Source organism: Xenopus tropicalis, chromosome 1, assembly GCF_000004195.4.
Source record: "Xenopus tropicalis strain Nigerian chromosome 1, UCB_Xtro_10.0, whole genome shotgun sequence".
NCBI classification, from domain to species: domain Eukaryota; kingdom Metazoa; phylum Chordata; class Amphibia; order Anura; family Pipidae; genus Xenopus; species Xenopus tropicalis.
The window spans coordinates 108,176,504-108,190,204 of NC_030677.2; the positions used below are offsets into that span (position 1 = coordinate 108,176,504).

Here is a 13,701-nt window from a genome sequence, read left to right on the forward strand (position 1 = left end):
GAATATAAATGCCACATGATCGGGATTGTTTATCTGTAGATTAAAAGATAAGGAAACAGCTGGGAGATATGTGAGTTTTGCACAATAATAAGAAAAGGGAAATTCTTTATTACGTACAGTATTGTTAAAAAGGGCAGCAATGTCATCAGTGCAATCACATGCTTGAAGCGATAAGGGGAGGAAGTACAAAATGGGGGAAGAAATTAACTGGGCTGTTCTAATGGCATTGTTTGCATGAACACAGTCATCACATTAGAGTTCAAGAATAAAAGGAAAACAGGAAAAAAAGAAAAATAACTGCAGGTGGAGCTGCCACTCCTTTTTCATATACATCTTTTCATCATTATTATTTCCTAAGAAACAAAGCGAGATTAGATTGTACAAGAAATGTCTTTTAAAGGATTGATGAGAATGTATGAGAAATGTATACATATATAAAACAAGCATCCCTTGACAAACAATGGACTGTGGAGAGGCAGGCACGACCAATAATAAATCCCAACAAACAGAACTAGGTGGTATAAAGTAAATATAAAGAAGACACAGAGACCAGTTTTGGATGGTTGGAGGTCAGCCACAGTTTTTTTTGAATACAGGTATCGGACCCCTTATCCGGAAACCCGTTATCCAGAAAGCTCCGAATTACGGAAAGCCCATCTCCCATAGACTCCATTTTAATCAAATAATTCAGAATTTTAAAACTGATTTCCTTTTTCTCTGTAGTAAGAAAACAGTACCTTGTAATTGATCCCAATTAAGATATAATTAATCCTTATTGGATGCAAAACAATCCTGTTGGGTTTAATTAATGTTTTATTGATTTTTTAGTAGACTTAAGGTATGGAGATCCAAATTACGGAAAGACCCCTTATCCGGAATACCCTTGGTCCCGAGCATTCTGGATAATAGGTCCTATACCATATACTATATATGTACAGTATATATTTATGAAATCCTTGCCATGCCATAACAAACCATCAAATACCCCAAAGTCAGCCACTGCAATGGCAGTGGGCTTGTAAAGTGAACCGTGGGCAACAGTACCAAATGGCAAGGACATAATTAGATAACCAAATACATAGCAACAAATACTAATACAGGTATGGGACCCATTATCCAGAATACCCGGAACCTGGAGTTTTCCGGATAAGGGATCTTTCTGTAATTTGGATCTCCACACCTAAAGATTATTTAAACATTAAATAAACCCAATAAGAGTGTTTTGCTACCAATAAGGATTAATTATATTATGTTTTATTATTACAGAGAAAAGGGAAATCAGTTTTAAAAATTAGAATTATTTGCTTATAATGGAGTCTATGGGAGATAACCTTCCCGTAATTTGGAACTTTCTGGATAATGGGTTTCTGGATAACGGATCCCATACCTGCACTGCAAAAAGCAAATACTGAAATCATTAATTGTGAGTACAGTACAAAATAAAACAAAGGCATGATAAGTGCATAAACAACATAGAATACCTGCAACAAAGGGAGGGTGGGCAGGTGATCAGAGTAGTGTTCAAGTGCCTGAATAGTTGCTTTACACTGTCAGCCTAAACGGGGTGGGGAACTGTCCCCTGTCCCCCTAAAGAAAACAAAACGTAGGGGGTGCATATACTATTGTATGCTGTTGTAAATGAGAAATCTACCACAAAGTCATTGCTGTATCAGTCAGTGTGCAGCCCCAGCTAGTCCATAATAATGTAAGGTAGAGAAATGTTGGGAATATCCCAGAACAGTACTGTACTTTAGACCAATTTGCCCTTCACTGATAAATCTGTTTGAGACAAAGCTTCAACAACATATTAAATGGAATATATATATATATATACATTTATTAGTAATATTTCCTGTTAATCGTGCTAGATAAAATTTGATCTAAAAAATACAGCTATGGGACCTGTTATGGGACATGGGGATTACTGAAAAAGGGGTATTTCCACCAATAAGGATAAATTATATCTTAGTTGGGATCAAGTACAAGGTACTGTTTTATTATTACAGAGAAAAAGAAAATCATTTCAAAAAAATAATTTGCTTAAATTGGAGTCTATGGGAGATGGTCTTCCCATAATTCAGAGTTTTCTGGATAATGGGTCTCTGGATAACAAATCCTACACCTGTATGAAAGATATATATACAGTGGTGTGAAAAACTATTTGCCCCCTTCCTGATTTCTTATTCTTTTGCATGTTTGTCACACTTAAATGTTTCTGCTCATCAAAAACCATTAACTATTAGTCAAAGATAACATAATTGAACACAAAATGCAGTTTTTAAATGAAGGTTTACGTTATTAAGGGAGAAAAAAAACTCCAAATCTACATGGCCCTGTGTGAAAAAGTGATTGCCCCCCTTGTTAAAAAATAACTTAACTGTGGTTTATCACACCCCCAGTTCAATTTCTGTAGTCACCCCCAGGCCTGATTACTGCCACACCTGTTTCAATCAAGAAATCACTTAAATAGGAGCTACCTGACACAGAGAAGTAGACCAAAAGCACCTCAAAAGCTAGACATCATGCCAAGATCCAAAGAAATTCAGGAACAAATGAGAAAAAAAGTAATTGAGATCTATCAGTCTGGTAAAGGTTATAAAGCCATTTCTAAAGCTTTGGGACTCCAGCGAACCACAGTGAGATCCATTATCCACAAATGGCAAAAACATGGAACAGTGGTGAACCTTCCCAGGAGTGGCCGGCCGACCAAAATTACCCCAAGAGCGCAGAGACAACTCATCCACAAAAGACCCCAGGACAACATCTAAAGAACTGCAGGCCTCACTTGCCTCAATTAAGGTCAGTGTTCACGACTCCACCATAAGAAAGAGACTGGGCAAAAACGGCCTGCATGGCAGATTTCCAAGGCGCAAACCACTTTTAAGCAAAAAGAACATTAAGGCTCGTCTCAATTTTGCTAAAAAACATCTCAATGATTGCCAAGACTTTTGGGAAAATACCTTGTGGACCGACGAGACAAAAGTTGAACTTTTTGGAAGGTGCGTGTCCCGTTACATCTGGCGTAAAAGTAACACAGCATTTCAGAAAAAGAACATCATACCAACAGTAAAATATGGTGGCGGTAGTGTGATGGTCTGGGGTTGTTTTGCTGCTTCAGGACCTGGAAGGCTTGCTGTGATAGATGGAACCATGAATTCTACTGTCTACCAAAAAATCCTGAAGGAGAATGTCCGGCCATCTGTTCGTCAACTCAAGCTGAATCGATCTTGGGTGCTGCAGCAGGACAATGACCCAAAACACACCAGCAAATCCACCTCTGAATGGCTGAAGAAAAACAAAATGAAGACTTTGGAGTGGCCTAGTCAAAGTCCTGACCTGAATCCTATTGAGATGTTGTGGCAGGACCTTAAAAAGACGGTTCATGCTAGAAAACCCTCAAATAAAGCTGAATTACAACAATTCTGCAAAGATGAGTGGGCCAAAATTCCTCCAGAGCGCTGTAAAAGACTCGTTGCAAGTTATCGCAAACGCTTGATTGCAGTTATTGCTGCTAAGGGTGGCCCAACCAGTTATTAGGTTCAGGGGGCAATTACTTTTTCACACAGGGCCATGTAGGTTTGGATTTTTTTTCTCCCTTAATAATAAAAACCCTCATTTAAAAACTGCATTTTGTGTTTACTTGTGTTATCTTTGACTTATAGTTAAATGTGTTTGATGATCAGAAACATTTTGTGTGACAAACATGCAAAAGAATAAGAAATCAGGAAGGGGGCAAATAGTTTTTCACACCACTGTATATAGAGAGAGAGAGATGCAGATGGAACATACTGTAGAACTCACTTTCACCAATACTGTAGTAACCAGTGATGAGCTAATCTGTCCCGAAAAATGAGATTCCCAAAATAGCATAAAACCAGCGAAACAGTGAAAATGTCACGCGGCAAAAAATAAACACATAAAAATGATACATGCAACTTTTTTGACGTGTTCAATTTTTTTTTTACACGCAACAATTTTATGTCGTACGCCAAATTTTTACACAGCTAATTTTGTCACCCATTTCATGAAATAATCCGCCAATGGTGAAACACAGAAATTCGCCGCTAATCCATGCCTTGCAAATTATTTCACCCATCACTAATAGTAACCAATCGGCAAGTGGTTGAAAAGTCTAGTACAAACAAACGGATCAATATCGAGTTGATCAGATCACTTGGCCCTCAGGCCAAACAATCAGATCACAGCAATTCCACATGCAGGCCTTCGGGGGCGAAGACAGCATGAACGAGCGAATGCGGTCCATCATCCCAGTGGGATTTTTAACCCAATGATAAGATGTTTAATTTTCAGACAGACAGTGGCTGGGCAGGCCTGTCAGACGTCCCCATACATGAACCAGGAAAGACCTAATCAGCAGCTTTTATTGGCCCGTATATGGCCACCTTAAGTGTGCATTTTAGTTTCAATTCATTATTTCACAACACAGCCCAATGAGATCCCCAAGAAATGGGCTAACATAAATCCATACAAAGGAAAAACCCTGTTATGTAGAGATATACTCTTGCACTCTATATAGTATATGTACTATGCTATACCATTGCAGGATGGTAACACTCATCAATAAATCTTTCAGCATTCTATCCACATTCACATTGGCTTTATTGTATGAGTCAATGTTTTAATGGATGCAATAGTCATCAATATATAATAGGTTTTTGTTATTTTGTGCTTTTATGTTAGGCAGGTTTTTGAAGTTTTGCTTTTGTGGAAGTCCTGCCTTCAAAATAAAATGGAGAACTATAAGGTGAAAGCTTGGTGTTTTCTATACAAGATGGTTATAGAACAAGCTGGAATCTGTGAATTTTAGTCCATCTTTGGACAAATATAAATTTATATATATGTATGTGAACCAGTAAAACTGATTCTATTCAGTATCCTGCTTAGATTACAGGATATACTACTGTATATACTAAAATTAGCAACAAATTAATTTGTCTTATAATGTTACATGTTACCATTGTGTGACTCTGTGATTACAATACAATTTGATCAAATGGTTTCTACTTTATTATTCTTAAATTCTATTGCATTCTGATTTCCAAAGTAATTGCTTTTGCAACCAAGCTATAAGGAGGCCAGTTACCTAAGGATCAGGTCATGTGTGCTGGACAATATTAGGCTGATCTGGCCCTTGGGCCAACAATCGAATCATAATGGCCACTAAAGAGTGGGCACCATGAGGCACTGGGATGTACCTTTCCACTGTTTGGTAAAGTATGCTTTTGAATTGTTTGTTTGAATTTTGAGCCAATAAATGGTTGTTTATTTCACTGAATAACTTGTTGACTAATTGTATACTGATTCAGGACCTATCAGTGGGATATAACTTAGGTTCTCTTTCTTAATCTATTTTCTTATTATTATGGCCACTAAAGAAGGCAGTCGGGAGAGAACCTTATCAACATGCTGATGCGCTGCATGCCCTTTTCAATTTTTAAACCTGCCCAAAATAAAAAAACTGAAGACAATGTGCAATCTGTCAAAGAATATGGGTACCTGTAGATTGTAAGCTCTTGCGAGCAGGGCTCTCTGATCCCTTATTTGTTAAACGTTTTAAGATCCCTGTTTGTTTAAATATATTGTGAAGCACTGCGTAATTCGCTTGCACTATATAAAGATATGATGATGATGATGTCTTCATTACAGTATACTAAAAGTTAGTTTTAAGGTCAACTACTTCATTAAGCACTTTAATTCCAGTTAAAAAAAATAATTGTTATAATTATAAATATAATTGTCTTTGTTACACAGCAACTATGTTTAACTATGCTGTATGTATGTGTGTATATATATATCATATATTGTATACAATATATGGCTATAAACAATACGGTTTATAACACACAGGGTAGACTTGTTATTATTGGGAATAACTGAATATATGGACATTATTTAACTATGATAATACGAAATGTCATTAAAGAAAAAGAAAGGATAATGTATGCAGAAGTTTTAGAACTCACCATCTTGCAGCTGGGCATGGCACGGTAGTGCAAGCGCCAAGCAGAGTGGCAGCACTAGTAAAAGCACAATTCCCTCTGTTGTCATGGCACTAACTTTGCTCTGTCACTGCTCCTCCCTGTATTCGGTTCTTCGCCTTTGCACTTGTAACAGAAATCCAAAGCCGAGAGACCCTTTTTATCAGCTGCAGGATGTCTTTTTCCTGTGCCAGGTCACACACACAAAGCACAATACAGAAGCACAACTTGTCCAGAGCTGGACTGAGTCACCATTCCAATACATTAGATACAGCTGAATGTACCCCACTAGCATGTTTAAGGCAAATGATTCTCTTCATCTGACAAGATCATTTTGGATAGTAGAGCGGCGGGAAGTTTGACTGCTGGCTGAGAATCTGGGATGTGAGATAACAATATTTGTGTCTGTTTGTGCTGAACTGACCTTATTTTAAATTCTTGTAGAGTTTTTTTTTTTTGGTAAAAAAAAGAGTGTGGACAAAACGAGCCTTAACTATCTTAATTGTAGAAGGACTGAGATATAAATAAGAACTAACAGTTTTGTATCAGGTCTGTACTTGCATTCAAAATAGGCTCTGGCATTTCAAGTAGACAGAGACATAAGCAAACCCCCCAGCCCACTAAATAGTGTCTGTGGCATCTTACAGTAGCCCCTCTGGCATTTGCCAGAACCCACTGGCTAGAACCCAGTCTAGATTTGGTTTGTATTTGCTGTGCCCTTAACCCCATACTGTATAAGGTACAATATATGTAAGCATCATGCTTACACCATGCATTTTTCAGTGCAGAAGAAAATAGTCTTAGAAAGAATATACTGTGCTCCTGCCTGCACCCTGCACAATCTTTGGAGACATCATGTTTTGCACATGAATTGAACATGAGTATCCCCTGCAGGCACTGAAACTGCTGCCTTTTCTGTTGTGCTCCTGTTGGAAGGTATAAGTGACCATTAAGGTTGCCAGTGAGTTGGCAGGGATTTAAAACCCTCATGTACCCTGGTACTGAAATTATGGATAGCATGACTGCACATATTGTATACTATAATCAAACAAAAGATTAATACAAGGTTCTTGTCAAATCACAGTACATGTCCAAAATATTATTCTGTGAGACCACTTTGTCTGTTAAAGTGATACTGACACGAAAAAACTACTTTTCAAAATATGAATATACATAAAAAGCTACCTATAGGTTGTGTTGGCGGTTTTTCGCTGACAGGTTTGGTTTTGTAAGTAATTGTTACTTGAAGTCCCTAAACCTGTTTTGCCAACCTGACTGTCCCTTCTCAGCCTGTCAGTTATAGCTTCTAATGCTAACAGACAAATATGACAGCCCCCTCAAAGAGGAACACGGGGGATCAGACAGGTTATGTAAGGGCCTCGGGCAAAAGTTTTTATGGCAAAATTATAAAGTTCTTGCATAGACAATGTTATGATAGATGTAAAAAAAGATTTACTTTCTGGTGTCAGTATCACTTTAAGGGTGAAGACACATGCAGTTACTTAGTAGCAGCTACAAAACACCCCAAAATACCCTACCGTAGACAATATTGATAATTGCGTCTGCTACAACACATGTAGAGACAATTATCCGTAAATGAACAGCATTGCCTATTTTTGTAGCCGTGGCAAGAAGCTGCTACTAGTAGCTCTGTGTGTCTTCACCCTAAAGGGTAAGTTTACATTCAGCAAATATATCAGCGAAATGTTGTATTTTTATTTGCTACTAAGTTTCATCCTTGCAAACTTTGGGTGACTTCAGAAAACTAAAGCGACATATACATCATCCCACTGGTGATTCACATGCTTGCCTGTGGGAAGGCAATTCAGTTAGATTAGTTGCCCAGGGTAGCGAAGATTTATGGGAGCAACTATTCTCTGCGTGTGCCACTAGCCTAAATGTAATTGTTACACTTCCAAAGTATCAGATCCTCAAGAAATGGGATGACATAAAACCATACAAAAGTGAAACCTTGTTATGTGTAGATATACCCTTGCACTTGAGGTTTTGCTTCTGTGTACGTCTTAAAGAACTGTAAGGTGAGAACTTACTATGCAAAAAGTTTATCAAACAAGCAAGCTGGCGTTTATGAATTTTATTTTGTTTATGAACAAGCTGAGCTTTAGGTATCTGGCTGCTTAAATCACTGTCTGCAGACAATATATGTGTCTGCTCATTTACACGGAGCTGATATACATACCGTAAGGGATAAAACCAGTTCCTTAATTTCTTCTAGATATTTTGTGAGATCAATGACTCCAGATATGTCTTGTAATTCTTCCCCTACATATCATTGTATTTCTCACTGTTTTATTTATTTACTAATTGTAATAATCTATTGGATCCATCATCTGGTCATATTTAAACATATCTCTCCCCGCCCAGACCCCTTCGGTCTGCCTTACTCATGCTTCCTCCTCCTTCAAACATTTAGTAGAACAAAAAAAGCAAAAGACAAGCAGGTGGTTGGGTCTGATAAGGCCTGTGTTTGGCACAGCCAGTTAAGTAGAAGCTTTCATTTTGTCTATGGCTGCTTCTTTTAGAACAGCCATAAGGTTTTATTATGCATTTCTTCCAATACATTATACAGAGTGAATGCTTTCTATGTCCTTACATTAATTCTAAAGAATATCTAAAGAACTATGAGCACACTCCAAGGATTGCAATAATTGTTACAATGTTTTTATTTTTATATGTTAATATATTTTTAAAAAGATAAACAATTATTTGAAAAGAAGGGAAATAATTACTGTCTGCTTTATAAGGTATTTTTGTCAGAACACAAAAATACCTTATTTGATAATAAATACCAATAAAAGACAAATAGTAACCAGACAAAGGGGCACATTTACTAATCCACGAATCCGAATCACGAATGGGAAAAAATCGTATTGGAAACGAAAATTTCGTAAGATCGCAAATATCACGAAAATGCTTACGAAAAAATCGTATTAGTCACGATAATATCGTATTGGCGATCCGAAAGTCACAAAATTTTCGTACTGAACAATTGTAAACAGCGGTAAAACCTTTCCGATTTTTTCGTGCAGACGTCCGGAAAAGTCGCGCGGCGTACGAAAAAGTTGTGCGGACGCCCGAAAAAATCGTCGAAAATACGCTCGGAGCGTTCGCGCTTTTGTAAATGTGCCCCAAAGACTTCTGTAATGAGCAAAACTCTGCATAAGCCAACATCAAAGCAAATTCTGCTAAAATGCATACTACAGTATGATTGGTGATCATATCTAGGTTTAGTTGATTCGGTTACTGTGAAGAGCAAGTAAAAAAAAAAAAAAATCTTGGTTTTACCAGGGGTGAATTTTTTGCATGTATTTCGCATGCACCAGAAATAAAAACACAGATGTCATAATTATCTGCCCTTTGTCATTCACAATGGTATTAGAGCCCTTCTCAGCCCTGCCTATTCAAGGAGCTAAGCCTTAGCCTTTTTCTTTTGGCAACAACCCTGCCCCCCAGGTAATGAACTGTGGGTGTGGTGATACCCGAATAGCCCCCCTTTGTGCAGGTGCCCTCTTCTATAACTTGCTGCAGGCCATTCAATCAGTCTTTACCTCTTTACCTTCCATGCACAAACCAAAGTAGGGGTAGGCTAGCAGCCCCCCTCCGTTGCGCCTTTTGGCATAGGGCTCTTTTGCCCGCCCCAAGTTCTAGCCATGGTATGGGTGCTGGTTTGGCAACACAGGAGCCATTTTTCTATAAATAAAGGAACTTCTCTAACAATGTACATCAATGTATATGCTATTGCAGATCTACAGAATATCATTTTGCCTTCCTAGTGACTTCAAAGAATTTTGTGACGATTTTTGTGAAGAATTTTTATGGTGTCTTGAACTTTTATGGGAATTGAAACCCTGCAAATGTGGACTTTTAACTAAAAGTTCAACTGGGATAATTGGCCTACTTGGAATACCAAATTTGTCAGTACCTACCCCAGATCCAGTTTCTGAACTTAATTGCTCTTATCCTATTGATTTCCACAGACACACAAGCCAGAAATTTATATTGGTTGTTTGATGAGCCCATACACATGCAAGTCAGGGGACATCAATCAGCCTGGCTTTCCATTTTGGATGTCAGGAGTCAGAACAGCATGAGTTTTGCTTAGACCAGAAATGCTTGTTTGGTACCCCCCAGCATGCAAACTGTATAGCTGAACTGGAATTTGTGTCATTAACTTAAATGCCAAAGTTGAAGCTTATCTGATCTGAGTTTTTCGACAACAATTGTACATTAGGAAGAGTTGAGGTCAAGCTTTTACAGTATGTGAATCAGTTTTACTATACTGCAAAAGTTGTGCAAACTTGTCAGTGTGTGAAAGTGACACAAGTACATAATCATACTGCTTTTTTATATGATTTTTTTATATGAGACAATTTGAAAGCTCAGAAACAAACATATGAGCCTAAATTCTCAACTTGTTGAACCATTTTACTCATCCCTATTAATTTATTCTTTTTAAGGTATCTATACGCATTAAGCTGTCAATTATATTTTTAAAATATAACAATGAATAATCCTTTATACAAACATCATTTGGCCAGGCCAACAGCAGACTTTAAAATTTTAAAAAAAAAACCCTCTTCATTTAGTTTTTATTGCAGACCATCAAAACACAACCAAAAGTCTTATAATGCTATTTCCTATTTGCTACTTATATTTCTTTTCATCTAAGCCGTATTTATTGTTACTGTGCATTAAAAAAAGCCCTTATTATGCAAGGAATAAATGTCACTTCTGCATTGACGCAGATCTAGAAGTCAGATAACATTGTTTACTGAAAGGCTAATTGAATGGGTGTGTTTTAGTGGATGAACTGTTTTTAGCACTTGGGAATATTCTAACCTATACCACTCGCAAGCAAAGAATTGGTTTTTCAAGATTTTTTTCCCAGAAAAGGAGGACTTACGTCCACAGAGTCTAAATAGCATTCCCTAGCTTTAGGGGAAGGCCCCAAATCCATCCATACGCTTGAAAAATCTTACCACTCTGACCACTCAGATTGTAAGCTCTACGGGGCAGGGACCTCCTTCCTACTGTGTCTCATACCACATGGCACTTATATATATATACATATATGTATTTATTGTATTTATTTATTATATCACTTGTCCTCCCTGTGTGTAATTTTGTATTCTGTAAGACTGTACAGCGCTGTGTACCCTTGTGGCGCTTTATAAATAAAGTTATACATACATACATACTTATACACAGGCTGACAATGTGCTTTGTGGGGCCTTTTCAATTCAATATTCAGAAAGCTTTTTTCTGTTGAGATGTACATACCAGGGCTGGAACTAGGGGTAAGCAGAAGAGGCACCTGCCTAGGGTACAATGGTGGGGGGGGGCACCAGGCAGGTACCTCTTCTTTTACCTACCTCTAATTCCAGACCCTTTACCCCCACTGCAGCGACCCCGCCACCCTGTGTGCGTTCATCTTGCGCTCGCTTGCGCATGCACGCGTGCACACACGGGGGGGGAGGTGGCTGGTTGGGTCAGGCCAAGCCGACCAGGTTGCCTAGGGCGCCCAGTCGGCTTGGCCCCGACACTGGTACATACCCAGGTATGCCTAGGCTGCTGTTACTGGTAACCATAAGCTAATGTCACAGTAGGCTCAAAGATCTAATTGTGGTGGTGCCTGAACACATAAAGTTGTGTGGAGGGACTAAGAGAAGATATCTTTATTGTTAAAGTTTTGTACCTTCAGACTCATACCCCATGTTGTGCTCGAAAACAATTTTAGACTTTCAGCTGTTTATCAGCAACATGTCTTTAAATCAGGGCTATCCAATATGTTTGCATTAAAGGGTCACTTACAAGATATACAGTAAACTATGATGTCATAGATGAAGTCTATTAAGTCCCTGGCTAGGCTGGGGGCCAAAGACATTTATTGGCGCATCACATTACACCACCCTGATGTGATCCTTCAGTACACTCCTTTTGAGATGAAGACCATCTAAAGACAATAAATAGTAATGAGCGTATTTTTTCCCCAGGCATTCCGCCAGCAAATTTTTCAGCAAAACTGCAGAGAAGATTCACAAAAATTTGCAGAGAAAAACATCCCATAACTTTAATATAAAAAAAGTAAAAATCGGCATGTATGTAAAAAAAATCTTGCAAGTTTTTCAAATTGTTTCAACAAAGGGAAACGGGACAGATTCACTCATCACTAACTATCAAGAATGGTTTTGGGTAATGATATGTGTATTCTAAGAATTTATCTGATTGTCTAAATCCCATTTTATTTGGTATTATATTTTATCAGTAAATTTTTTTTCAGAGAAAAAAAAAAGACAATTTCCCACGGTAAAAGTGTCTTTGCTTCTGCTACTGTGTCATTCACATCACATGGGAATTGGTATCGCAGAGAAAACATTTTTTGTATAGATATTCCATCATCTTATCTATTATCAGGCAGCCTTCTGCTAATACTGGTGTCAAACTGAGCTTTCCTGGGCTTTCCGTAATCTTATCAAGTGTCAGGCTGTTCTCACAGTGTTTCACATTCACAGCTACTGGCTGTCACCATGTGGTCTTGAGGGTTTTTTTAAATGAAATAGTCAAATATATTCTTTAGGGAGCATTTACTGACGTAAGTGCAATGTGCAAAGTGTGAATATAAATGTATTGTATCTTTATTTATAAGAAAGTGCTTCATACACACTGCTAAACATTTCTGTACATAACACTTGTAGCAATATACAATATCAATTTCTAGGTAACAAAAAGCAGAGAATACAAGGTTAATGCTACACGCTGGCATCCACCTTTCCCTGTGCCTGCACCCAAGCAGACAGAATAGCTCTGGGGAGGATTTTGGCTCTTAAAATGCACTCTCATATGTCTCAGTGACAAAATTCACTGGTGGTGCCTGCACTGATGTCAGTGTAGGGGGGGATCCTTGGCCTGCATTTATCCACAGGCAGGTAATTAGCCCTGTGTGGCATTAGCCCAAGAAAAAGGGGGTTATATAGAGAGATAAGGGGTGTACTGCTACTTTCCTATATAGCAGCTGAACCCTTATCGTGCTGTTAGAGCATTGGTACACTGAGAGTTCTGTCGCCAAGGGTAAAAATGCACTACCTTAGGCAACAAATCTCCTAAAAATACCTTCCCCGCAAGTAAATTACCTTACATTACCTTGCAGTGATCCTATGCAGTGTCGATACCAGTTCTTCCAAGGGCCTTAGGAGGTATTCTGAGCATAAATTAAGTCTCTGTGTCCTTGTGCACTTTGTGAAAAGAACATTGCAGTCACCGTATCGGTAGGAATATTGCTATTTTGTGTTTTCTGGCCATTTCAGTTAAAGGAACAGTTCAGTGTAAAAATTAAAATAGGCAAAATAGATAAACTGTGCAAAATAAAACATGTTTTCAATATAGTTAGTTAGAGGAAATGTAATCTATAAAGGCTGGAGTGCCAGAACTCTACTGCTTTCAGCTCTCTAACCTCTTAATTAGCCAGTGACTTTAGGGGGGGCATATGGGACATAACTGTTCAGTTAGTTTGCTTTTGAATCTGACCTGAGTGCTCACAAACTAAATGAACAGTTATGTGCCAGGGGGCCCCCCTTTAGTCACTGACTAACTAAGAGGTTAGTGAACTGAAAGCAGGAAGTAGAGTTCTGGCTATTATGTTATATCTGGTTACTCCAGCCTTTATAGATTATATTTCTGCCTA

General features: G+C 38.2%; 1 protein-coding gene across 1 annotated transcript in view; it reads right to left on the bottom strand.

Annotated features, from left to right (window-relative positions):
* Positions 1-6,307, bottom strand: part of susd1 (sushi domain containing 1) — a 59,358-nt gene extending 53,051 nt beyond the window's left edge. The window contains exon 1 of the mRNA NM_203891.1: positions 5,985-6,307. Within this exon, the coding sequence (NP_989222.1) occupies positions 5,985-6,069 (85 nt within the window). The 5' untranslated portion in view covers positions 6,070-6,307. The remainder of the gene's footprint in view (positions 1-5,984) is intronic.
* Between the last annotated feature and the right edge of the window lie 7,394 nt (positions 6,308-13,701).